A 26951-nucleotide genomic window follows, 5' to 3' on the forward strand; every position below is an offset into this window, starting at 1 on the left:
CGGAACTCGGTAACTCACTTTCAAAGTTAGGCTGTATTTTGTGAGAGGAATTGCTTTGCATATGTGTAGTACTTATGTTTATGACCACAGTAAACATATTTTCGACATGCGCTATAGATTTTACTAGAGTAAAAAAAATGCCACAATTGTTTCAAAGGAAGTTGAAAGATGTTCAAGTCATGAGCAATTATACATTTATGACACATGCACACGTTTCTTGCATTTTTCTTCGTACTTCTTTATAGATGCAAATATAAAACGCATGTATATGAAAAGTAAATCAACAAAATATGAATGCAATTACTTCTCATTTCTGATGTAGTCTGTAATCCTTGGTAGCTACACGCTAAGCCTCTTGTACATTTATTTTTGTCATTCACACAAGTGGAAATAGTTAATATAAACCCTGTCATTGTTATAGTTTTTAATACATAGTAATATACAGTTAAATATCTAGTATGTTTTCATCTAGTATACAAAGCATATTCAGTATATTAGTGCAGTTGCAGTATTTGCAGAAATGTAACTGGCCTTTAAACTAATGAAATCTTAGTGGTTGGCCCCAAAAGTTGAATTGCAGTTGAAAGTGAATTAAAACAAAAAGCAAGAAAACTTTTATTTTCTAAAACTAAAATTTCCACCATCATTACATTATTACGTTCAATTATTGTACTGCACTGTATGTAGTTGTAGTATTATGTACAGTATATACAGTGCACTCTATAAAGGTCCACGAGAGGGCAGCATCAACGTTTTAATCCTCTCGAATTTTAAATTTAAAAAACGATTTTTTTTTTGCCCTTTCAGAAGGATTTAACAATGTGCTGTGTGGTCATTGGCAGTTTAAGTGACTGATAATACAGCCATAACGCAACGCCATTGGCCTTGACTCAATTAAATACCAGAGGAGTAGATCTTAAGATCAATTTGTCTCAGTGATCATCAAGGCATAACTTTTTATTATTGTTGACTCCACTTTGCACAGTTACAACTTCAAACGGAGTCCTCCTGCGTTATATGAATTATATCTCAGATACTAGATCTAGTAATCAAGTGGCCTCTCTGTGTGTGTGTAACGGCGATATGGGGCAGTGAGAGGCAGCAAAGGTCAAAACGGGGTGAAAGTGACAACAGATGGGTGCTGATGGAGCGCAGCGAGAGATGGACAATAGGATACGGGCGGCTTCTCCATCAGGGGCATAATACACAGCAGTGGCGACTCAATAATAGCTGCGCCCTGAAGTGTGCACGCTGCAACATGATAGGCTGAAAAAAAAAAGACAGGAAGAAAGACAGGCCGGATAGTTTGTGTGTGTGAGAGAGAGAGAGAGAGAGCAAATAGATACAGAGAAGTAAGAATCCCTCCCATTTTTCCACCCCGCCCTAAAATTCATCCCACCGTGATTTATTGCCGCGCTGAGTCATACACCGTCTGCAGACTAAAATAAGACAAAAACCAGCAGGCTGACAGTTTGCAAGATGAATTGTTTATGCTTGGAGTTCCTTCAGCTAGAGTTCACATGTTTGGAATTAGTTTTGGAGCTTGGATCCAATTATGTGAAAATCAAAGTCAGGTTTATTCGTGCTGTCTTTTATTCATGGCAACATAACATTGTACAGTTGTTGGAGTTCAGACCAAAGTGTGTGCCGTGACAGTGGCGATCCCAACTTGGATCATGTAAAAGCTTAAGCAAAAGTGCCACTGGCTTTACATGCACATTGTTTGAGGTCATATTTCTGAAACAGGAGTTTGGGGTCGCTGGTGGCAGGCCATGAAGGAAAATCTTGAACATCAGGAAAGAGCAAGGAAGGAAATCCCACTTACAGGAACTGCCTGACAGAAATAGGAGCACTGGCACATCTGGAAAACAACGGTGACAGATACACCTTTCAGATGTTGTCGATTGCTGCGGCGCTTTGCGGGATGTAGCATCCCGATGAATAGTAAGCGCCTGCATGTTTTGCACTTCACATTTAAAAAAAATTTTTTTTTTATGAAGGGATATAGTGAGTTTGGCATCTTAATGATGGAAATTCCGAGACACTGGGCCAGGCACACTCAAACGCCACATCTACCGAGTCAGTGAATTTTGTGAGTTCACTCATGCAGTGTTTCAAACTCCGAATTGAGGGTCTTATTTTTGGTCCAATTCTTTTGATGTTTTACATGTTGTGCACATGTGATGCTTCACCGTTGCATCTTACGTCCGTGTACCAAAACGCGGTCGACTGTGAAAGGCGCAATTGTTCTGTCTCGGATCACTACGGAAGAATGTGAACATAACTTTTGCAATGTAATGTACCCGTGCGGCTAATTTACACGTTACATAATCTCCGATCCAGAATTGTTTCTCAGGAGACTGTTTGGCTTTGATAGGAAAGCAAAACAATACTGATCCCTTTTTTTTTTCCCCTGCGTGGCAAACAAATGATTCGCTATTGTTTCATTGTATGAATTTGTTTTGAAATGGTCGCCTAATGTGAAAATGAATAGCGAGCATTTGATGGAATACGTCATTGGCCGACATGAAGATAAGGGAACTGTGTGAGTGAACCATATATAGTAAAAGTACTCGTTCAAAAATAACTGACAGACAAAGAAAAGACAAAATGTTTAGCAAGCACGTTTTGTTTTTGGCGCTCGTTCGGTTATCGCTATGGCAACGTTTACAAATGTTGAATATGACATTGTTCCCTGAAAAGCAACAGGGGAAAAAATGTCATTTATTTTCATTTCTTAATGAATCAGATATGCAGGTATACCTCCTGGGAAGAAATCCTTAGCCCACATCCTATTTGAATCTGTCTCAGCTTGTGGGAGAAAAGGGAGGGAGCAAACTCAACCGGGAGGGAAAGATGGAAAGAATGCTTCAGGATCTCATCATCTCATTTTTTTTTAAATTGCAGCAGCAGAGTGGTTACTCTTTATTTTGGAGCTGCTAGTAACTTTTTCCACTCCCTATTTCTCTGGCTCGCCTTTAGCATTATCCACAGCAGCATACTTTCCCATGTTTTTTTTTCTTTTTTTTCTTTTTGCAACCCACTTGTGACGTGTGAGCGGAGTTCCTGCTCTTGTTTCATGCTTGCACGGTTTGGAGAGGGAGCGGCGGTGGAAGGGCTTTGGGGAGGCAGACGTATACGTGAACGTTTTGAAGGGAAGGTGAATTGAAGGTTTCAACGAGGGACTTTTGCCTTGATCGCTTTCTATCCTCACGCGCAGGGGGAGGTCGATCGGCAGAAGGACGGCGGACTTGCGGAAAAGGCTGAGAGAAAGTGAAAAGAGGACTGACGAGAGGGGAGACAGAAGACATTAAACTGCCTCGCGCTGTTGCCCTTGGGTAACGCTGAATGAGTGGTTACAGTTGACAAGTCCGCTTCACACGAGAGGAGGAGCTCCAGCCCAGCGGGGGAACCAGCACTTCATCACTTTGTCAAGCAAAAAACAGGACAGGATGAGGTACCAAGGCAGGGTAAGAGCCTCTCGACCACGTTGCCCCTTGTACACTTTTTAACTTCCTACTTAGAGCATATTCATCTATCTATACTGTGAAGAGTGAAGCACAATTCGTCATCGAGATCAAAACAAGGGCCTTATGTACTCTTGAGTTGTGATGCGGTGGTTTGTTTTGGCTTTCACTAAGCATTAACGCAGAGGAGTTAGCTTAGGGTTGTTCACAATAGTCGGTTGTATCCAGCTGTGGTAGAGCATCAAGCCTCGCCAGAGCTGGACGGAGGCTGACCAAATAAGGAAGATTAACTGGTTGGAGTCACTCAGGCAAAAGTTTAGTCAAGTCCGACTGCGAGGTGTGCCTCCTCTGCAGAGCAAACATACTCGTTTCACCACAGCTCAAATGTTTTCAAATGAAAAAATCCACGCCGTGTATTGCGTCTGGTTTAAAAGACGCAAGGACTGGATTCCGTTTCTTTTGAGCCACATATGTAGTGGCAGAAGTCGTTTTGCAGTCGAGAACATTTGTTTAGACGAGGCCGAGTCCCATTTAAAATCGAGGTCTGCTTGCTGCGGCGATCGCAGGGATGAAAGTCAAAATCTCAACTCGTGACCGGCGAAAGACTGAAAACAATGTTTGCTGTGTTGCGTCATGACACAACATAGTTTGGTTGCCCGGCAACGTTGATTTTGAACTGCCCGTCTCAAAGTTGGAAAAACAACTGAGATGATTGCACAAACACGGTTGCGCACACGACAGCCGAAGCACACCTGCAAAAACGCGAAGGTGTTAAATCTGACGAATGAGTGATCACGCTAAAGTAGCTGTCGCAGAGCCAGCTCGGTCTTGCCGATGGCAATCTGGCTCTGTGCTGTCTTGCGCTGAGGTATGTTTTATCACGGTATGCATACCTATGTGATTTTTCTCAGGAAAAAAAAAATGTCAGAGTGATCGCAGAGGTTGTATGTCTCCCTTCCCACATCTGCACGGCTGATTCCTTTCGTTTCATCGCCGTTTATAAGACTAAACACCCAACCCCAGTGTTTCATCTGAAAACATGAAGCTATTGCCACACCGCAACAAAAGATTCCATGGCATCCTCTGACCGCCTGCTCCGATCCTGACCCCAACATTCCTTCGTTGTGTTCTTTGGAAAATCTGACAGCCAAGCGTTAATCACATCTGTAGGGAGCCCACCTGCAGGAATGAAAGAACAATACTCCAAGGTGAAGCCGCGAGGAGTGGCTGCAATAGTCTTTTGGTGGCTTTCCTTTGCTCTCACATCTTGGCTGCCGTCCACTGTTGTCCTCTTGTTTTCGCAAGGATTTCCCCATGAATACCGCTTAAGGGTAAAGGCCTTTTAGGCGACGTGGAGCGGCCAAATGAGCCCCCTGAGAGAGACACATGCATGGAGGAGAAGCCTAGCGCCTTTGTTCGGCTTTCTGTTGATGTTTTTATAGCTGTTTACATTGAATCTGCAGGGGGTTACAGAGAGAAGAAGGTACTGCTACAAAGTGAATCCAGTGTGAAGGAATGTCTGTCCCTTTAGGTACAGTTCATGTTCCTTGTCTCACAGGTGACCTGACTCCTGAGCCGTCGCTCATTTCCAGCGAAAATTTGAGTTACGAGCAAGAACGCAACAAACGTGAAATAATGAGCAATCATTCAAAAAGGAGGTGATTAATTGATGCTGTTTATCGCCAGATTAATTAAGAATTAGACATTGTGTATTTACCGTATTGGCCGAATACAAGACTGTGTTTTTTGCATTGAAATAAGTGGGGGCCGTCTTATATTCGCGGTCTAGACGAACTTGACTTGGGCCAAAGTGAACCCCTGCCACGAAGAATAAAAATAAAAATAGCAGTAGCACGAAGAAGAAAAATAAAAAATAGCGGTAACAAGGAAAAGAGAAGAAAATAATCGAAGAGATAACAGAAAAATGAGAAACGTAGTGACAGTCTGGAGAAATGTGGGGCGAAGATCGGCCGGGTTAACCGGCAGCTGATGAGAATTTATGATGTAATTTACATTAAAAAAAAAAAACAGAAGCCATTAATTTACGAACGTGATTGCACTTTCGATTTGAATGAGGCAAAATAACATGCTTTTTCTTTCAAATATATAGTTATAATCATTTGTTTCCGATGTACTGTAATTATTTTCTGTATAAAAATTCATTTGGGGTTCAAAAAGTCTTTTTTCAAAATTGAGTCTGAAAAAGAGGGGGTCATCTTATAATCAAGGCCGTCTTATATTCGGACCAATACGGAAATCAAACGACAAAACTTACAAAATTCCCCCTAGCTTAATGCTAACACGTGTTGCAAAACGTCATAGAAGTGCGAACAAAGTTAGCATTCTAGCGTCGAGTGTCATCGACGTGAGTTGCGGTCAGCTACGGTTTTGTTTTGTTCTTTTCCGGTAGGGAAAAGTCTTGGCAAACTTTTTTTTTCCTGATGAAAGAAGAGAGTCTCATCTTTCATTTGATAGTTTCTGTGTTCACATACAACACAATGTTCTGTGAGCCTTGAAACATCAATCCAAATGCTGTAAATTGACTTGCACTCAATAGTTTGGAACTGAACTTCAATATTTTGTAACCGCTGTCTCGTCTCCAGAACCGCGTTGCATTTTCAAGGGTACCAAAGAGGTACTTTTAAAAGTACCGCACCATTGACAAAATACCCTCAATGCCCAATGACTCACTTTTAAAATATTATTCATCAGTAACGATTCCATAGCCACAACTGTTTCCCTTTCCGTTGCATGTTGCTGTGGTTGTGTGTGCCTGCGATATTTTACACTGTGGCCTGAGAGAATGTCACCGCAGCCCACTAAATTCTACCCATCCGTAATATTAGGCTTGTCGTCACGTTAAGGTTGACATGTACACACGCTTTCCCATTTGCATCACTGTTATCACCCCGTGGTGTTATCACGTTGTGTGTACAGTACCACCATCTCCACACAGATAAGCACATCCTGTTTATCTTTGGGATTCTTAAAATGTCTTGCCTTGCCTTGGCGAGGCTTGTTCGAAGTGTGGAGTGTTGTTGATAGATGTGGTCAGTAGATGCCGAGTCATTTCTTTTTTTTTTTTTTAATCATCAAGAAGGGAGACTCATTTGTAAATACATTGTGTGGCAATTGGTTGATGTTTCGTGCTTGATGTTAGTACTTGCACCATGTTTGCTTTTTTTTTAAGTCGCACGTCACTCGAGACGATAAAATGTTGGAGTAAAAGTTTCATTGTTAATTATAATGCATGCCTTAAGCAAATTTTATCCGAGAGTGTCAAAACTTTCTTTGTCAGAAATTGTCATTCCAAACCATTTTTTCCCAATCTGATCCATTTTAGATATCTTTTTTTTAACACGCGAATCTAAATACAATCTATTTGTATTATTAAATTATTATTTCGTATTATTATTAATTCTGTGTGAATTATTTCAAGGCTTTAAAGTGAAGAGGAATACGTTCAGATAAAATAGGAACCGCCCAGAAGCGCCACCTTGTGTCTGTATGGCTTAATTACAACCCCGCTTCTCTCTACAGGAGGTGGACATTGAAGGAAGGGTGCGCTTGGTGATGGAGAGCACCCTAACGGCCCGTGACAGGGTTGGAGTCCAGGACTTTGTCCTACTGGAGAACCACAACAGCGAGGCGGCTTTTATAGAGAACCTGCGACGGCGTTTCAGAGAAGACCTCATCTATGTAAGAACTTTTTTCATGATCTCTCGATAAATTGTTTTGGAGTGATGTTGGAATGTTTGAGATAATTCTGTGACTGTTTTGGCTCAGACTTACGTCGGCTCAGTGCTGGTGTCCGTAAACCCCTACAAAGAGCTCGGGTTTTACTCCAAGCCGCAGATGGAACGCTACAAAGGAGTCAGCTTTTATGAAATATCTCCTCACATGTGAGTCTTGTTTTTGCAAAGCTTGTGGTCGCACGATGGAATGTGAATTGCTAATTAGGGATTTTACTCGTTCAATGAACGTTACCTGTCTACTCGACTATGTGCCTTAATAATGTGGGCATCTCTGAAATATTGGAATTCTATCAAATCAATAATGAGTGACAGCTTTTGTGTTGAAAGAATTGACTCTCACATTGCTCAAATTTCAAAATACTACATGATGTTGTTTGCCAATTGCAATTGTGACAACCGTGACAATTGACTCATTGCATAGGTTCTAAAACTGTATTGCTTTTCACTCAGCTATGCAGTGTCAGACAACACTTATCGGGCCATGCGGACCACATGGAAGGATCAATGTATTCTCATATCGGGTGAGAGCGGTTCAGGTAAAACAGAAGCCTCGAAGAAAATCCTCCTCTACTATGCCGTCACCTGCCCCACCAATCATCACATGACCACCGTTGGAGACCGCCTGCTCCAGTCCAATCCTATTCTGGAGGTATTGAATCGGAGTTTGCAATTGGAATCAAAGTTGCGCAGAATATTTCATTCACTTTAAATCATCCGACTCATGCTTTGTGTAGGCCTTCGGTAACGCCAAGACACTAAAGAATGACAACTCCAGTCGGTTCGGAAAATATATGGATGTGCAGTTTGACTTCAAGGTAAATAATCCTTTCCTGGATTTAAAAAAAATTCTGTATGTCAATGCCTTTGCAGCATCCTAGAAATATTGATCAAGTTAAGTCACTGTGGATTACAGTTTCTCTTTCTGTGCCGCTGCAAGGTTTTAAGATTCTGCCTTTCTTAGGGGATGCCAGTGGGTGGCCACATCCTCAATTACCTTTTAGAAGAATCCCGTGTAGTCCACCAGAACCACGGAGAAAGAAACTTCCACATCTTCTATCAGCTTCTGGATGGTGGGAGCAGTGAACTTCTCCAGACGCTGGACCTTGAAAGAAACCCTCAGAACTACCAGTATCTGGTTAAGGTGCAAAAAGTTGCATCGTACGCATCAATTCCCCTTGCGAGCATTGCGTATGATACAGAGTCGTCTCGATCTAGGGAAGCTGTTCCAAAGTCAGCTCCATGAGTGACAAGAATAATTGGAAGGTTTTGATGAATGGCCTTTCTGTGCTTGGCTTCACTGAGAAAGACGTGCAGGTTAGTCAAAAATCATTCCGCTGTTTGTGTTTGGCTTAATCCGGAATACAATCAAGCTTTAGATCTCCAAAAGTACAAATCTTCTTCTTTCTTATATGCTGCTTGTTTTTACCAATGTGAGTTCTTGGTCTTTTTGTCAGAATTTGTGGAATATCACTGCCAGCGTTCTCCATCTGGGAAACATTCAGTTTGGAGAAGGCGAGGAAGGTGAAACGCACATTACCACTGAGATGCCGATAGCAAATGTGGCAAAGGTTCGATTTATCCCACAGAGTATTGGCAGATGTAATTAAAAAAAAAAACGTTTTGAACAGATGTGTTCTTGTTTTGCAGCTGCTGGGTGTTCAAGCGTCATCCCTCAGCGAGGCTCTTACCCACAAAAAATTCACAGCCAAGGGGGAGGAGGTAAAGACACTATTATTCTTTATTTGGGGGCGTTTGTGTTTAGTGCCACTTTATAGTTTGGCTTCTCGCTTACATTTCAGATGATCATCCCGATCAACTTTGAGCAAGCAATATCTGCCCGAGATGCCTTAGCTAAAGCTGTCTACGGTCGGGCCTTCACTTGGTTGGTGGATAAGATCAATCAGTCTCTTGCTTTGAAGGTACAGCCATTCTTTTAATCACAAAGACAAAGACAATTGCGACAAGGTCATCACGTGTCCATTGTCTACTCTATTGTTATAAAGGATGACATGGACCATAGCAATAAAGCCTTCCCAGTGATCGGGCTTTTGGACATCTATGGCTTTGAAGTGCTACAGCGCAACAGGTCTGACACGCCCCTTATTTTGCTTTGTCTATCACGCCAAATATGTTGTAACGAATACACCTCGTTTCTTCCCCTGAAGTTTTGAGCAGTTCTGCATCAACTACTGCAGCGAGAAGCTCCAGCAGCTCTTTATTGAGCTCACGCTCGGATTCGAGCAAGAGGAGTACGCAACAGAGGGAATTGCCGTGAGTGCTTTATAGAGCTCAAAATGCATACGTTGGGGCACATTTGCAATCTTAAGGCAAACATTACGCCGCCCGACTTTCAGTGGGAGATGGTGCCGTACTTTGACAACAAAATCATCTGTGACTTGATCGAGGCGAGGCACAAGGGCATCATTGCCATTCTGGTGTGTATATCGACGCCTTGGCTGAACTGTCTGCTTGCCTGCTGGTGTTGTTATCAGTTGAGTAGCGTTCCTGTCTTTCAGGATGAGGAGTGCCTGAGACCCGGAGAGACAAGTGATGCCTCATTCTTAGAGAAACTGGAGGACACGCTTGGCGGCCATCCCCATTTTGTCACGTATGAGTGAAAATGATCAAAGTACTGCTATCTTTTTCGATCTACGGGCCACTGAACGCTTTGTTTGTGACTGTCGTCGTGTGTCTTGCAGTCACAAGCTGGCAAATGGCAAAACTCGGAAGGTAATGAGTAGGGAGGAGTTTCGGCTGCTGCACTATGCTGGGGAGGTCAACTACAATGTTGATGGTAGCGAATAAACATTCATTCATTCATTTTTTTTTTAAAATCGTTGCAGTGTATTGCTGCAACCGAAAAATGGAGAGAAAAAAAAACCCAAGCTGATGTCATTTTTCATTCATTCAGGTTTCCTTGAGAAGAACAATGACTCACTGAACAGGACTCTGAAAGAGGTAAACAACATTAGTGATTGGCTAAAAAGCGTGTTTCCCACTGTGTTGACATGGATCATTGGTTTTGGCCTTTAGATCATGTGCCAGTCAGACAACGAGATCATAAGTCAGTGTTTCTCCAGAGAGGAAGTGACGGACCAGAAACGCCCACAGATGGTAGGAGCTTTCTCTCTCGCTCTCTGTCTCACGCTCCCTGTCTCTCTCTCTCTCTCTCTCTCTCTCTCTCTCTCTCTCTCTCTCTCTCTCTGCAAAAATGAAATAATCAAGTTTATATATATATATATACTGTATATAAATATTAAAAAAGAAATTGTTGTTGTTATTGTCTTTTCTCCAGGCTGCCACTCACTTTAAAAATAGCATATCGAGACTGATGGATATCCTCATGACAAAGGAACCGTCATACGTGCGCTGTATCAAACCGAATGATACCAAGCAGCCAGGTGAACTTGCATACGCTCTAGTGACACTTCATTCGGTATACCTGCACAAAGCTCAGAATGAAAAATAGCCGAGCCGTGCTAAATTCTTTTCTAATTATGACCCATTTTGTTTTTGCCCATTTATGTTGATGGTTTCAGTTGTACGGTAGCTTGCAGTGTAACCAAACAGGATCATGCGTTTGCGGTATTTTAGAGACTTGATATGGCTGCAGGAAAAGAGTGAGATATACCGTAGGAAGAATCTGTTTAAGCAGAGCCACTCCAAATTTTAATGGTTTCCTTTTTGTGTCATGCTAACCTCCTTGCTGGAGATGCAGTACAAAGGACAGCTAGCAAGTATACCGCGTACTTCTGAATGCCGCATGCCGAAGACTCCTTAATAACTGTCTGCCGACACTGTCACACATTACAAGAATGACACATCTTGCACAAGCACTGTCAAATTTACTGATACGGTCTCCACTTGCAGGTCACTTTGACGAAGTTCTGGTCAGACACCAGGTCAGGTATTTAGGCCTGATGGAGAATCTTAGGGTCAGGAGAGCTGGCTTTGCCTATAGACGGAGCTTTGAAGCCTTCCTGCAGAGGTGACTCACGATTCCAGTCACGTTTTTTTCTGGGCTTAGTGTATCCTCAGCTCTGCTGTGTCATTATTTATGTGCTAACACCCTCAGGTACAAGCCGCTGTGTCCGGAGACGTGGCCCAACTGGTATGGCCGACTCCACGATGGTGTGGCCACACTGGTCAACCACCTCGGCTACCAAGAGGAGGAGTACCAACTTGGCAGGCAAAGCATCCTCCATCCACTTTCACACCATCCTTTCTTTTGATCTGTGACAAACTTTACAGTCGTGTAAGTTGTACTCCTTAATTGCATGCAGGTCCAAAATATTCATCCGTTTCCCCAAAACTCTCTTTCTGACTGAAGATGCACTTCAAGCCAAAAAGCCAGAGATAGGTAAGTGACAATGACATTTTAATCTCACACAAATCCAAAATAATCTAGATCATTTCACCAGGTAGTGTCTGTCTCTTTTGTGCTCCAGCTTTGACGCTGCAGACATCCTGGAGAGGCTACAGGGAGAGAGCCAAATACAAACGGATCAGACACGCAAGTCAGTGCGCGTTACACTTGTTTTTAACCCTTGCACGTTAGTGCCGTATACGCTTTGAGCAGCATTATTTCTTTGAATGACTGCTGAGAATGCCTTTGTACGGATGTACAGTCATCGTTATCCAGTCCGCATGGCGAGGGATGAAAGGACGCCGGAGGGCAAAGAGGCGTCGACTGGCCGCAGAGTTGATTCGCAGGTGCACAACTGTCTCTCATTGCTCTTTAGTTTTTTTTTAATCTGTGAAAATATGAGGTACACCTGCGCTTTCAAATAAGCTCTAAGTGCTGACGACGCAATGATATCTTGTCAGTGGTAATAGTGCTCCTGTTTCCTCATCAATAGATTCCACGGGTACATCCACGAAGCGTCATGTTAGATTGTCCTTGCATCTGATTTTTCTTCAGGTTCATAAAAGGCTTTATCTACCGTCATGAGGACTACTGTCCCGACAATGACTATTTCTTGGATCATGTGCGTTATTCCTTCCTCATGAAGCTGAGCAAAAATCTGCCCACAAGCGTTTTGGACAAAAGCTGGCTGGCATCTCCTCCCTCTGTCACTGAGGTACAATCGGCAGATGTGTTGTAAGGCGAGCAGTTACTAATCCACCATTGATCTGTTTTCCTCCGCAGGCCTCGGAATACCTTCACGTACTGCACATGCGCAACATGGTCATGAAGTACTGCATGAGGATCCAGCCTGAATGGAAGAATCAGGTAAGTGAAGGTGACAATTGAGATTCCACTGTGGTCCTGTTTGCAATTTTTAATGCTGATCCGACACGACTCTTGTCTAGATGACGCAGAAGGTCGTTGCCAGTGAGATCTTCAAGGATCAGAAAGACAGCTACCCGCAGAGCGTTGGCAGGCTGTTTTTGGACACCAGGATCGGTGCGTGTTTCGACACTTTCCTCACAATTATCCAGTTTAACATAACACGTATACCTTCACTTCCTCGCTGTTTTTTTTTTTTTTTAATAGATCGCGAGCAGATCAATCTCAAAGTTCTCCAGACTCTCGGCAGTGACAAAGTGCAGGTATAAAAATGCCTCCCAATGTTTGAACTGCAACAGCGTGCTGCATGTGCTTGTGCCCCACAGTACGGCGTCCCCGTGACCAAATATGACAGGAGGGGGTTCAAGCCACGCTCGCGTCAGCTCCTCCTTTCCAACACCTTCGCCGTACTGGTGGACAAGACCAAGATCAAGCAGAGGATCGACTATGCGGCTCTTGGAGGTCAGATTGTTCAGCATGTCGAGCATCCAGTCAAAATTCTCTGATCAACCAATTTCACCTAATTAGTGTGGAAATTAATATTTGTTGATTTACAACAACAACAAAAAAATTACTGTGTTTATTTTTGTTCATTTACTTATTCTTATTATATTATACTTTTTTATTTTTTTTATTTTATTATATATTATACTTATTCTCTTACATCCTCCTACTCCTTTTTGCTCTGTTTTTTCCTTTCTTTTTTAATCGCTGTTGGATTTAATTTTGATGTTGGGTTCACAAGTTAACGTGTTATACTGTATTCTTATTTTTATGCATTACAAATGCGTATGCGAGGCAATTAAAAAATTCACCATGTCTCGTAATCCGCAGAACAATTATCTGCTCTTCCACTAGATGGCAGTAGGTGCAGTCAACCGCTCACCATTCTTACAACGGAAGACCGTCATACTTTTGGGGTCAAACAGGCCAAGATTTCACACCAAGTACATTTGTGACTAAATTAAGAAGGGATCTTCATTATTTCAATATACTGCACTGTGACAGATTTTCATTTTGTGCGGTGTGTGCCTTGGCTCAAAGAAGGTTGGGAAACGTTGCCCCAGAGTACCAACTTGCTTGTTCGTATCCCTGAAATGCTCTGATACAGTATTCTGTGAGGTAGTAGCCCTCAGTTCATCATTTGGCTTCCGCAACACCTTTGCAGGATCACGTGGAGTTTCAGTGGCGACTGCAATCCACAGTCTGTTTTTGTTTTGTTTTTTTGAGGGTGGTGGGGGGGTTGTATTGGGAGTTTCTTTGTGAATCCAGATTTCCTCTTGAAATGCGCAGGTATCTCTGTGAGCTCTCTCAACGATGGAATGGTTGTTCTGCACCTGCCCAGTGAGGACAACAAGCAAAAAGTACAGCAATCAAGATCTGCTTAATTGTTTACAAAAATGAGGAACATCCTAAATCCGCCTCTATCTTTCCCAGGGTGATGTGTTGCTGCACTGCAACCACGCGATTGAACTCGTGACAAAATTAGCCTTGATGGCCCGCATGTTAAACCACGTCAACATCAAGCCCGGCAGGTGAGGACCCCCTCTGACCGCTCAACCCGAGATCCGTAAACAAAGTCATTTTAACAGCGCTTTCACTTTATTAGCGTTAGGTTTGCAGGGGCACGAGGCAATGAGGGCATCATCGATTTCGTCAGGGGCTCCGAGTTCAAGGTGGCGAAAGGCAAAAGAGGACACCTGGTAGTGGTGAGTCTGCAGCTCTTCTTATTTAAAATCATTTGAATAAAACCAGCCTACTTAAGAATACATTCTGTTTGATTCTGTCCTAGACTGCTCCTTGAATCAACGCCACATGAAGAAGCGCGAAACCAGAAAATTGCTATCGCTAACACTTGGCTAACCGGAGGATTAACACTCACTGCTCTTCATGCGCTTGAAGCACGCCGAATATATATTCAAAATCCCTCATTCAATCATACTGCCATTCCTCTTATAGTGGCCCATTGCGTTTATTTCTTGAGAAATCAATGGGTATCGTCCCAAGCTTCTTTTAGCCATTAATGCTAACAAAAATAATGCATAATATTCTTAATTATTAATCATTTTCCACCAAAAATTGTTCCATCATTTGCCTCACAGTTCTGAGATTCTGGCTTTAGATCTCGGCCTGCGGTGTCCATGTTTGGCGTATGATCTCCCTCTGTACCCGGGCTTCGTCTTACATTCCAAAAACATGCAAAAAAAAAAAAAATATTCGCCGAGGACTTTAAAGTGTTCATAATTGTGAATGGTCAGGCGTGACGTGAGGGATGGCTGGCAAGCAGTCCGACGTGTACCTCATCTCTTGTTCAATGTCAGGTGGGATTGGCTCCATCTCATCTACACACCGAAAGAAGACAACCGCTATCGATACACAGAAATATAATAGTAATATATTCTCAATCTCTTTTGCTTTCTTTTCCTTTGCGCTTGTTTGCCGGCATGGACAAATGCACTTTATAGCTTTCGCTCCAACTTCTCGTCAATTTTTCTTTCTCACCACTCCAATGAGGGATGGATTACTGGGGTGTTGCAGATGTTCGGGTGAATGATGCACCTTGTGATTCATTGAAGTACTTTAAAGAACGGAGGCCACTATTGGACGAAATGTGCTATGCAAAATTGTCTTGAAAAATAATATCCGGTAATGATCGATGACATCGAAACATGAAGTCCTCACATTTCATCTTTTTATTGAAAGCCATATCTAAATAAATATTATACTTTAAATACCAAATGTCATGTAAACACCATGTCGCTGTCTTTGTAAAATAAATAATGCAATCAATCCAATAAATAAGTCAAATAAATAAAAAAATCTTGTGTCTTTGGAAAGTCCAGTCGACGAAGGGGCCTGGGTGACAAAACAGGATGTTGTCATGTGCACTGTCAGTTGTGGGAGCCTTCTTGCAAATTTACAGTCAGAGGCAAGACAGAAACTTGGGGAAATACCCAGAGAAGCGCTGAGATGGTCATTGATTCTATTAATGGTTCGCTTCGGTGACCTATGACCAGTGCGAGACAACCCCTCAACAGCCAAACTCTTCCTTTTGTCCCCGCAGTATTTACTGTGCTTTAGAAGCCAGGAGGAGGAAGTCTCGTGCCAACTTGGTGAGGTACAGGTCAAGATCCCGTAAAATGATGTAACCTTCCACACGCTTTTCCCACAGTGTTTTTGAGATCGATGACGGGTTCAAAGGTGTCCAAACGGTGGGAAGGTTTGATGTCCTGTTGGACGTCTTGATGTAACTCATCTGAAGAAGGAAATAAATCACAAGTGTCAATAGTTGCTCTGATTATGCCTGATCTTAAAAGGAGTCAAATGATTGTGAGCATACATGATTGCCGACATGGCTCATCAGGTCCCTCAGGTCCATTTCAATGTGTTTGATGTCCTTCGGTAAATTGTTGGGGAGCCTCTGCACTCCCTTCTTCTCTTTTGCCTCCCTCTCCAGCTCTTTCCTCTTCCACACCAGCCTGTTCCTGTAGGCCTGCATGTCGGAGAAGGCAGCCTGTAATCGTTGCCAATCCTGGACACAAAACAGCCAAAGTTTAGCCAAATGGAACCAGGAAGTCTGATGGAGGTAACTTGTTTTCTCGTGCACGATTTGTCTTTTGAAAAAGTGACTGACCGTAAGCTGGAGCCAGCTGTTAAAGTCCGTCGAGAGCAATGGCAGGTCATTCAAATGACTACTTCTGTCCTCAAAGTCCTTGTTTCCCAACTGCTGCTCCTTCTGCAATCCCAACGTTTTGATTTATTTTATTGAGAAGCGTTAAGATGAGCAGGCACAGTAGCGATTTGCGAGGATTTTTTACCACTTACATATTTACTCAGCAGCTGTTGCACACGGGTTCGGGTGGACCTTGCGAGGCGGAATGAGTTGCTGTATCTCGCCTTGTGGATGTCCAGTGATGGATTTGAAGACTCTGTACCGTTCAGTATGCAACAAAGAAGGAAAAGAGCGCAGCACCCAGCAATCATCTGGAAAACAAGTAGCAACATACCAGTGAGCGTTGTTTCGTTATCATTTTACATCGAGCTAAAATACATGATTGCGTTGGTGCACTACGATTCAGTCTGTGTACCGCTGCAGACAAAAAAAAAATTACATCATTTTGGCCAAAAAAAGAAGTGTGATTCATGCATCCATCCATCCATTTTCCAAACCGCTTGATCCTCACTAGGGTCGCGGGGGGTGCTGGAGCCTATCCCAGCCGTCTTCAGGCAGTAGGCGGGGGACACCCTGAATCAGTTGCCAGCCAATCGCAGGGCACACAGAGACGAACAACCATCCACGCTCACACCTAGGGACAATTTAGAGCGTCCAATCAGCCTGCCATGCATGTTTTTTTTTGGAATGTGGGAGGAAACCAGAGCACCCGGAGAAAACCCATGCAGGCCCGGGGAGAACATGCAAACTCCACACAGGGAGGCCGGAGCTGGAATCAAACCCAGTACCTCTGCACTGTTATGGCCGACGTGCTAACCACTGGACTACCGGGCTGCCCAAGTCCAGAATTCAGGTTCAGGTTCAGAATTGTGAAATAACATTTTGACATACTTCTGGCAGTGTGCTACTCGAAAGCAGCTAGGTGAAGCAAGGCGGCTCTATTTCTAAAGCGCTTTCATTACCCAAGTCAGTGCACTGTAAATGATCAAAAGTTATAACTTTCACTTTCAATTATAGTTCAGTCATTGAACCTTTTTTTTACTTTTATGTAGGCACAATTTCCATGTAACTTAATCATTAATAATTATTGATGTGCGGCTGTTTCTGCCCCCTGGCCCCTCCGTTTAAATGCAGTGTGACTGTTCAAACCCCTGCCCTGTCTTGTATTTGATGAACCCTCGTGTCTACTGCGCTACTGTTTTATAATGGTCATCATAATGCTCCCTCTCGGTGTAAAAGGTTTGAAACCCAAATACTCTAGTACTGTCTATACGGAAAAAGAAAAACAGTAGTAGTAATTTAGTAATAATAATAAATAGTAATAATTTAGTAATTTTGTAGGGGGGGGGGTTGTTGACAGAATTTCTAAAAATTATATACCCGTACAACTCTGTTTTGTCTTGGAGCCGTCTTTTTTTTTTAAGAGAGAGAGCTATATATGCTGAAGTTTTCCTGTGGCCGCATCTGTCCTCCGAATCGACGTTATGCGGATTAGTCTAAAATGCAATAAGCACAGATACAAATACATTTGAATTAATGCAGCCTCTCGTCAATTAACATTTTAAACAGTTCAAGCAACCTTCGCCGAATTGAATCTGTCACCAAAATTATCCTCATTGTTTACCGCACACCATACAATGATACACTCAATTAAAAATGAAAAAGTCCAAATCAAGACATTTGTCTTGATGCTGACAATTAATTACCCCCATTTCACCCAAATAGGGAAATATAGGCATACCTTGGAGCAGGAGCAGTGAACGCGTGCCAAAAAATTCTTGAGGTCCAAAATTTATTGCTACTGTGTAACTCCACCATCAATTTATATTAGCGCTCATGTTTTCGGTTCCTGACTGATCTCGGGTTTTATCTTTTTTTCTCTCTCTCTCTCTCTCTCTCTCTCTCTCTCCCACACACGATTACCGCATCTTGTGGTTTGAAACATGAATCATTCGAAAGGCAGGAAGTTTCTCGGTAAGAAACCTTGTAGTCAATACATGAAACGTGAATTAAGTCACTCATGGTATTTTTTTCCCACCTATTCGGGAAGGGTTTTTTTCATTACACAGTCACTTTGTCGCGACAGTATCACATCTCTGAGGACTCGCTTGGAATTTGAGCGTTTTTAAAAAAAAAATTCTATTAAGGTGCATAAAGATAAAAATGAACAAACAAGAAAATACAATGGATTCTTGTTTCAGATGCATTTGCATACAGTGCATCTGTGCAAAAGTGAGTGGATATATAAATTTGAAGGATGCAGATTTGGGTCCAGATATTTTTTTCCATTTTGTGAGTTACTGTCTGATTGTGGTATGATTTTGGAAATTTAAGTTCTTCAGGGTTTTTTTTTTTTATTCAAGCCCTGCTCCAAACTAGTTCTTATTCTTCCCAAATCCCCCCCCCCCCCCCCCCCCCCCCCCAGCTCAAGCCTTAAATGCCTGCAACATGCAAGTATGTGATTTGGTTCTCTGTGTGCTGTGCAACATGAAAAGGAGATCAGCTGAATTTCCCCTTTTTCCGCTGTATTTAATAAGCTGAAAAAAAATTAACTGTGTTCCTACTTGTGCAATCGCACATTGTTTCCTCCAAAAATCCACTTTCTATCTTATCATAATCCTTTCCTTTCTAAGACTAAAAATACACATTGGATGGAAGATCCCAAGTACGTTTTGCAATATTTTAATAATACAACTTTATCTCATCCACATCTACCCCGCATGCAAACAAAATAGGGAATTTCATAAACATTCAAACTTAGCTGTGCACTTTACGGGGAATATAGTCATGATTCACATGACTGGGATCAATATCACTAAATAAAGAAACAAAAGGATATTTTTTAAAATGTGAACAATGATGACATTAAAAAAAAAAACAAAAGATCTGCAAATATGTGAATCCGCAGGTACTGAACCGCAAAATTGCAGGAGTCAAATTGTATGCCAAACTTCAGGTTGTATTTTGAACAATTACATTTTTTATTCTCTTGGATAAGAAAATATGCATGTGTTGTTTTTTTTTTTGTACAAACAGAATGGATGTGATAATTATATAGGGGTAAATTCCTAACTTGGCACTGATGCAGGTTATTCAGTTTGGGAAGTTACCTAACATTCCAAGGTTGTTCCCAAGGTGTGACATGTACCGGTAGTTGTGTTGCAGTAAATGTGTGTGTGTGTGTGTGTGTTAAGATTATGTTAGAGGGGTAAAACTTTTTTTTTAATCACCCTTGGTATTTTAAGATAAGATAAGATATGTGTCCGTCTGGAATGTATGCTGCACTATAAATGACAGTTTACTGTGTGTGTATTTTGTAAAAGATTCTTTGGCAATTTCAAAATATCAAAAGAGCTGCCCAAAATCACCGGAAACAACACAAAACAAGCCATCACAGGGGTTCAATCTACTTCTTTGTGGTGTGGCTGTTTCGCTTTGGCAAATCAGTGCGGTCTGCTTGTTTGGAGGGAGGCCTTGTTGTTTTTTTTCTGTACTTTACTTTTTAGTAGTCAAGGCAGCAGCTATTTTTGTCTGTGTTTCAAGAAGTGGTTACGAACATCAAACATCTGTGGCTTTACAGGTGCATAACTCTGTTATTCTTTCTCCCTTTCATGTCATTAAGTAAGTTACTCCAAAAATAAATTCATCACGTCAACAACTGAATGAAGCCCAAAACGTAAATTATTTATACAGTATAAAATCACAGTGTTATTTAATTTGTTTAATTTGAATTGATTTGCAGTAACCTACTGCAATACAAAGGCAAAACAGAAGTTACTCTGTGGTCTCTTGCCCAGGCCTCCTCCAAGGATCAATATTAGGGCCCCTGCCAATTACCCAATGCTTATTTGTCAGCTTCAAAATAACTTGCATTCAGCAATAGTGTGATCTTCGGATACAAATATGAGGCAATCATTTGTCTGCTTGAATTGGATTGAAACATTGTACGCGATGAATTCCTCTTCGGCGGAACGAATCACAAGTAAAAGAAAAAGGGCTTCCCTCATTTTCATAATCCCCGCCCCAATGCCGCCTTCAGAGCAAATTTCCCTTGTGACATATTTTTTACTCTCAGTCTCACTCTTGGTTTTGCTATGCATTTCCTTCCCGTTTTTTCTTTTCACACATTACTGTGCCACCTCTCATGTTGTGCTGTGTTGTCAGTCGTGTCACGGTACGGAAAATCTTAATCACTCACATGAACATGACGAAATAGATACAGTACTCAAAGGAAAACCCGATTTCAAGAATATGACGTGCATGGACTGCTATATTTTTAGTTCATCCTTTGTTTTCTTTCATTTTCCCCTTGTTTTATAGCGTATTCCTGGCACGGTGATCAACTGGTTCGCACGTCCGCCTCACAGTGCAGAGGTGCAGGGTTCGATTCCAGCTCCGGCCTTCCTGTGTGGAGTTTGCATGTTCTCCCTGTGCCTGCGTTTTCTGATTCTCTCCGGGTGCTCCGGTTTCCTCCCACATTCCAAAAACATGCATGGCGGGTTAATGGAACACATTAAACTATCCCCAAGTGTAAATGTGAGCGCGGATGTTTGTTCATCTCTGTGTGCCCTGCGATTGGCCGGCAACCAGTTCAGGGTGTACCTCGCCTAATGCCCGAAGACAGCTGGAATAGGCTCCAGCACGCCCGTGACCCTTGCCAGGATAAGCGGATCACAAAATGGACGGATGAGAGTAGAGTAGGTAGGTAATAACGCTAAAAAAAAAAAAAAAAAAAAACAAGCATCCATCATCAGACTGTTTTCATTCAGTTATATCATTAGGAGGAGCTAGTTTGCTGTTTTCATATCATTTTTCATGTCAATCAATTTATAACCTCACAGCTACCAAACCGAACAACACAAAGGAAGAATTATTATTTTTAAGGCAGTAGATTTTAGCATGAATTAACATGCAGAAGATGTAAGTAATCATGTTGTAGTTAAAAAAGAAGGGAAAAAAAGTGCTGTGACTTGTTGGCAGGGACAAGGCTGACACGGGGACACAATGTTGAGCAGAATAACAAACGACAGCTGCACCAACTTTGGACAACAACACATTCAAGAATAACAAATGACTGTTACACAAACTTTGGACAACAAAACATTCCTGACCTAACTTGTGCTGTTGGGGTGGAAATGGCTCTTAACGCGTCTTGCCAAAGTTCCTTTTATCAGTTCAACTTTGAAGGTTAAATCCCAAATTTAAAAGCTGTACTCTATTTCGTCATGCCCATCTATCAATTTTCTATGTACTGCTTATCCTCAATAGGGTTTAGGTGATCCCACCACATTTGCATCCACACTACTTAAAGTCTTCAGTGAACTTAACAGGCATGTTTTTTTTCGAAATTGCAGGGATTCAAACCCCCAACCTCAGAACTGTAAAAACATTGTGCTAACCTCCATGTCGCTGCGCCACCTAGCATATCTAAATGCAGGATATGGATTACTAACAGGCTGCCCACGGGCATCTGGTAGGCCCCCGCCCCCCCAAAAAAAGAAATACATTTGAATCTAGCGGGCCTGTTTTAAAAATAGCTCACCTGGACATTCTGATTTGCTCGGAAGTGTGAAAATGACCTGCAGAGACTTATAGGTAAGAAATGATGAACACGATGAGTTTGAACCTATTGTACATGACTACCATGAAGTATCAATATTAAAGGATGCAGCACTGAAAGGTGATTTGAGGCATATTATTGTTTCAGAAATGTGTGCAGTAGCATTTCTCGTTAACCAGTAGCAGGAAGTAATTCTCAGTTTCAAAAAGGTTTTGTGACCCCCGTTGGATGACATTTTCTTTTGTATTGTCTTATTACAGTCATAAGGCACTTGGTGTCTTACCCACTGACAAACAAGCAGTGCTCAGGGTGAATCATTTTACAATGACTACATACTGACCGTTTGTTGTTACAAGTATATTAACTGTTATTCATTGTTATTCATTATATGATAAGACAAGTTAAGTTGGTGGGAACAATTTGCAATTTCAGTGCGTATTTGCTGTCAAAATGACAAGAATAAACCCATTTACATGGAGAAGACACTTTTATTTGCTGTAGTGGATGACATGAAGTGATGTGGCAGGCTGGATCTGGTCCCCCGGGGCCTTGTATTTGAAAACTGTCCATTGAAATCACAACACTCATTCTCATTTGACTATCCGAATTCAGAGCCGGTACAACATAGCATTTAACTGATCAAAATTCAGGACATCCAAACCGTGCAAGCGAGAGGCAAGATAAAGTAATTAAAAAAAAACATCAAAGAACAGCTGGATAAATCAAGCAAAGAAAAGAAATCTGGAGCAATCCTTTGAAAAAAAAAAAAAAAAAAGGTCACCACCAGCTGGAACAAAGCAGGGGGGCTTGTTTTGAAAGCTGGCCCTTTGACGTCATCTCAGGCTATGGTACGTCCTTTTAAAAGCTGCTTGAGCTGCGCAGGAAGGCAGATGGGCATCGCTTCGTTTTTGGCCATCATTTTGCACTGAAAACTGCTTTCGGAGTGGCGAAAATGTACACTGCTGTTCTGCTCTTTGCCTTCGTGTGCTGGACTGCCTCTGCCCATGCAGATCATCATCAGCCTTGTCGTAAGAATTTCAGTTGACATTTTTCCATGCCGAATGCGAATCACTTTAGTGAGTTTTGTAAGTGAAAAGGAAACAAATCTCTTTCAGGTTCACCCAATATGACCGGATCACTTTCAGTGGTGAGTGATAATCTTTTGATTTTGAACCCAAAAAATGTGAATGGGTTTTTGAAAGAACTAAATCGTGTGTTCTTCACTCAACGTGTGCTTGTGGATGAGCACAGATGGGAGGAAGGGCTGAAACGAAAGCAGTCGGACTTTTCACGTACGACTCGATGAATAAGAAACTCCGCTTCCAGTCGAACTCAAGCCTTCCCTTGAACGTAACCTTGGATCTGGACCTCTTGGTGTTCTTTGAGGAGGTATTCGCTTTGTCTCCCACACTGACAAAAATGATGTGTTGAATTTTATTTTGTCAACCACGTCCACACAAGAAAATCCTCTGGATCCAGATATGTTTGTTTGTTTGTTTTTTAAGTACAGTACTCTGCACATCTACTTAACAAATGTATCTGGATCCAGATGATTTTATTGTATGCAACCACCTAAAAAAAAAATGGAGTAAATTCAACACAAAAACAAGACTGATTGTGTGTACCAGGGGATATTATACAAGATCGACAGCAAAAACCAGAGCTGCGAGAAGAAGGCGCTGCAGTCCAGAAAGCACCCTTTTGCTCTTCCCAGTGATGCCACCTTCATGACCACAATGACCTCTGGGAGCGCCTTCATTGAGGGGGAAGGCCTGAAATTTCAAATATGGACAACGCCAACACCGGGCTTTAAAGGTAGAGCGACAAGACACTGACAACACACTCACTTTAGGTTCACGGGAAGACTAAATCTCCCACTGGTATGATTGTGAGGGTATGTGACAGGATTTGTCTGAAAACGGATGTGTTGTTAGCAACGGTGAGCCATCAGGCAAAGCAAAGGCCGATCTTTAAAAAGATCAGCTGTTTATTTTCCCGGAGCTGGCTTCATGCAGAAGTCTGCGTATTTACATTGCAGCTGTAGTGCACTGTAGAGAGCGCCGCCCTAAAACTCATGTTTAAAAGAAAAAAGACCAAAAATGCTATTTCGCAACTTGTGAAGAAAACAGAGGCAAGGAGTGAGATGTGAAAGCATTTTGCTTTCACAACAGTCCAACAAAAAAACTACAAACTAAACCAACGTAAGTCTGGAAAGGCGCACAGACCACAGAAGGGATCTGTATGGTCATGCAGCTCGCTGATCAGCATGCAAACGTGCATGTGAAGCAATTGAGTACCTTCAACGAGAGTAGAGCAAGTGCGAATTATTTTGGGGACAAGTAAACTTGTGGCCCACTGCGGGTATTTGACGAGAAAAGCAATTACATAAACGGTATTACGTCATTTACAAAGCGCCATCTGGAGCTTAAGATGGTGCTGAGACTGTGTTGCATAATAATTCATGAACACAATTCTTATTTACTTTTTATTTTAACTTGGATTGTTCCTTGCATCTTCAATTCAGCTGAAATGAATAACTTGCCTTTTTTTTTTTAAAGGCCAAAGCATCATGTGCACAACCATGGGGTGTTTACCTCTGAGTACAATCTTCGTGACAGACTCCTCCATGTTCTTCTTCAGGTATGGCTACTTGTTTTGAGGGATCTTTTTTTTGTTTAACCAAACTTCTGCTCATTGTCCATTCCCCGCCCTCCCCAGCAACATGAATATTGAACTGGATATCAAGGATCCGGATGTCCTTGTCGTGCCTTCCTTTTGCCAAGGATTGCGTGTGGAGGACACACCAGATGGGACAGAGTATGGTTTCTTTGATGAATTCCTCTAAATGGAGGCCAAAATTGCAACCAAGCATGTCCCGTCAGACCCTTTCGCTTCCTTCTATGTGCGACCTAAGTACTTTGCATGTCAACTGTTTCACCTTCCACTCCTCTATGCTGAAAGACACCACATAAAGGAAGAAATGACATAGATGAGACAATTAATCATGATTAATAACTACTATCACATCAGTCTTGCTTCCAAAACCCTTTACAATTAATGGAACAACAAAACCAAACTGTCAGTGGTTTCAACTAGACCTTGCTTTTTTTTTGCTTTTGTTTGTTTGTTTTTTTTTTTTTTGGTATTTCAATAAAATCCAAGTTCCGTAAGAATGCCATTAATTGCAGTGACTGGATTGTTCACGATATTGATTTCTGTCTTCCGTTTTTCTTTCTTTCTAATAGAAGGTGAAATTTACGTACAAAAACATGTGAAATTATTAACGTGTATATTAGCTTAACAGAACTGACTCTAAACTGTCTTCAGATGTGAACGTGAGCTGGTAACCAGTTGAAGGTGCACCACCACCTCTCACCCAAACTCGACTAATAGGTTAGAATCATGCTGCAGAAAGCTGATGAGTTAGGAATCATCCAAAAATGTAATTACATTAATATAAAATGTGTACATTAATATGTAAGTTGTTTATGTTTGCATTTTTATTTGCATTAAGTTAGTCAACCAATATATTGGAATAAATCAATATAAATAAATCATGATAAAACATGAAATATATTATTTTTATGTAAATCAATCGTTACATTTTATTCTGTTACTTCTAATTCACATATTCATAACTGATGAAAAAATAATTTATTGCGGTAAATAAAAGTTTTATATACAGTATATATAAAAATGAATCTTTTTTATATTTCATTACAGTGCGAACAATTCAAGTCAAAAACTGTTGAATAAATTAATTCAAAATATATGTACATGTATGTACCCCAATAACTATCAAGTAGAATTTAACTATCATCAGTTGATGAAGCAGTCAGGAGTCCACCAACAGCGGTTACAAGAAGTCCATCGCAACTGCATGCTGCTACCATGAGGAAATTCCCAGGAGGTGAGTAATTTTGAAAATGGCGCATTGGAAAAATAGTGACAAAGACAACATTAACTTGCAACTCACCCATGTGCTGAATTTCTTGTTTGATCGGAATGTAATGGCATATATTTATTCTGTTGTTGTCAGTCCTGTCATTCTAGCTTTTGTTCAATGAACTGTTTGAAGACACCAACTTGCAGCAGATGCACACCTCAACTTCACTACACTGCTGGAGCTTAATGAGCATTTGGCAAGGAGGCTTACACAACCACCAACTGTATGTCATGGCAGTGCAGCATAGCATCATCTCCATCAAATCAGCTTGTAACTTATCTTTAGGTGTAAATACATTATCTTCTGCTTGTCGTGAAGTTTGAATAATGGGAGTTGCTGTATCGCACGTGCTTCATGTGAACCTATTTGGGTAAATTCAAGTGCCAGTGCTTGCATACAGTATGTGTAACATGAGAGAGCAAAATTGCTTTTATCGAACAATTTCAAGCCAGTTTTATTCACTTGTCAAGAATGAAAATAGATGTGGTACAATTTCGTAAAGGCCAGCAGAACCCTTCACCAATGTAAATGTTGTCATTTATAGGAGTGTTGTGCTTTTTAACATTGAACTGATACTGCTACACAGATTGCTTGTCTCAACTCAACTTTATTAATTAATTAATTAATCTAATACAACCATTGTTGCATACCAAGTGCTGTACATTGAGTAAAAAGTAGTCACACAATAATAAAGACATTCAACCCTTTCATGCACCTTGTAACCTGATAACATGATAAACTGTCCACTGTAATGACCGCTGTCCCTGAAAGGGTTAAAACAATAAATTAATAACATAAACAACATAAAACATCACAAAACAGTTAAACAATTCCGAGTCTCATTTTGATTCATATCATAAAATGTGTTTTAAAACACGTTTTAAATGGGGCAGATGGGGTCTTGCCAAACGTTTAAAATGGGGGGGAAAAGGCTGTATTAGACAACACTCCAATTTGCCGGTGCAATTTAAAATTTCTGTTCAGGGTGGGATGTGCAAGACACCATAACTTTTTAAAATTGAAATTCAAGAAATCCTGTGTCATCCAGGCCTTCGTTTGCTCCAGAGGACAAAAGTAGCCTTCGTGAAAAAAAAAAAAAATCTAACATTTGTGATTTCACCTTGTCTCGCATTACCAGTCATTTGCATTTTTTGTGTGTCATTGTTAGTGTGATGGTAGCTAATACACAAGAAGTTAGGAAAAAAAATAATTTCTGATATTATTCACCGGAAACAACACAAAACAAGCCATCACAGGGGT

At 41.4% G+C, this 26951-nt stretch overlaps 3 protein-coding genes across 3 annotated transcripts; 2 read left to right on the forward strand and 1 right to left on the reverse strand.

Annotated features, from left to right (window-relative positions):
* Positions 1-2854: 2854 nt before the first annotated feature.
* On the forward strand, positions 2855-15332 carry LOC127588294 (unconventional myosin-Ic-like). The gene is made up of 32 exons (XM_052046958.1): positions 2855-3470; positions 7008-7166; positions 7254-7369; positions 7673-7871; positions 7957-8037; positions 8184-8363; positions 8438-8536; positions 8677-8790; positions 8870-8941; positions 9022-9141; positions 9226-9308; positions 9388-9493; positions 9577-9657; positions 9739-9830; positions 9922-10016; positions 10134-10180; positions 10256-10336; positions 10518-10623; positions 11093-11210; positions 11298-11411; positions 11506-11582; positions 11671-11739; positions 11851-11935; positions 12144-12303; positions 12372-12455; positions 12536-12629; positions 12720-12775; positions 12839-12974; positions 13806-13876; positions 13950-14047; positions 14122-14221; positions 14305-15332. Exons 1-32 carry the CDS (start codon positions 3453-3455, stop codon positions 14314-14316), a joined length of 3123 nt encoding a protein of 1040 aa, XP_051902918.1. The 5' UTR covers positions 2855-3452; the 3' UTR covers positions 14317-15332.
* On the reverse strand, positions 15125-17998 carry LOC127588803 (uncharacterized). The gene is made up of 5 exons (XM_052047670.1): positions 17927-17998; positions 16338-16496; positions 16147-16248; positions 15853-16044; positions 15125-15768 (listed from the first exon to the last, which is right to left on the reverse strand). The coding sequence occupies exons 2-5, from the start codon at positions 16494-16496 to the stop codon at positions 15580-15582; spliced, it is 642 nt and encodes a 213-aa protein (XP_051903630.1). The 5' UTR covers positions 17927-17998; the 3' UTR covers positions 15125-15579.
* A 4603-nt stretch (positions 17999-22601) lies between these two features.
* Positions 22602-24927, forward strand: LOC127588333 (ependymin-1-like). Its single transcript, XM_052047017.1, has 6 exons — positions 22602-22773; positions 22861-22892; positions 22997-23134; positions 23374-23560; positions 24304-24385; positions 24464-24927. The coding sequence occupies exons 1-6, from the start codon at positions 22698-22700 to the stop codon at positions 24588-24590; spliced, it is 642 nt and encodes a 213-aa protein (XP_051902977.1). The 5' UTR covers positions 22602-22697; the 3' UTR covers positions 24591-24927.
* Positions 24928-26951: the final 2024 nt, after the last annotated feature.

This window comes from Hippocampus zosterae, chromosome 16, assembly GCF_025434085.1.
Source record: "Hippocampus zosterae strain Florida chromosome 16, ASM2543408v3, whole genome shotgun sequence".
NCBI classification, from domain to species: Eukaryota; Metazoa; Chordata; class Actinopteri; order Syngnathiformes; family Syngnathidae; genus Hippocampus; species Hippocampus zosterae.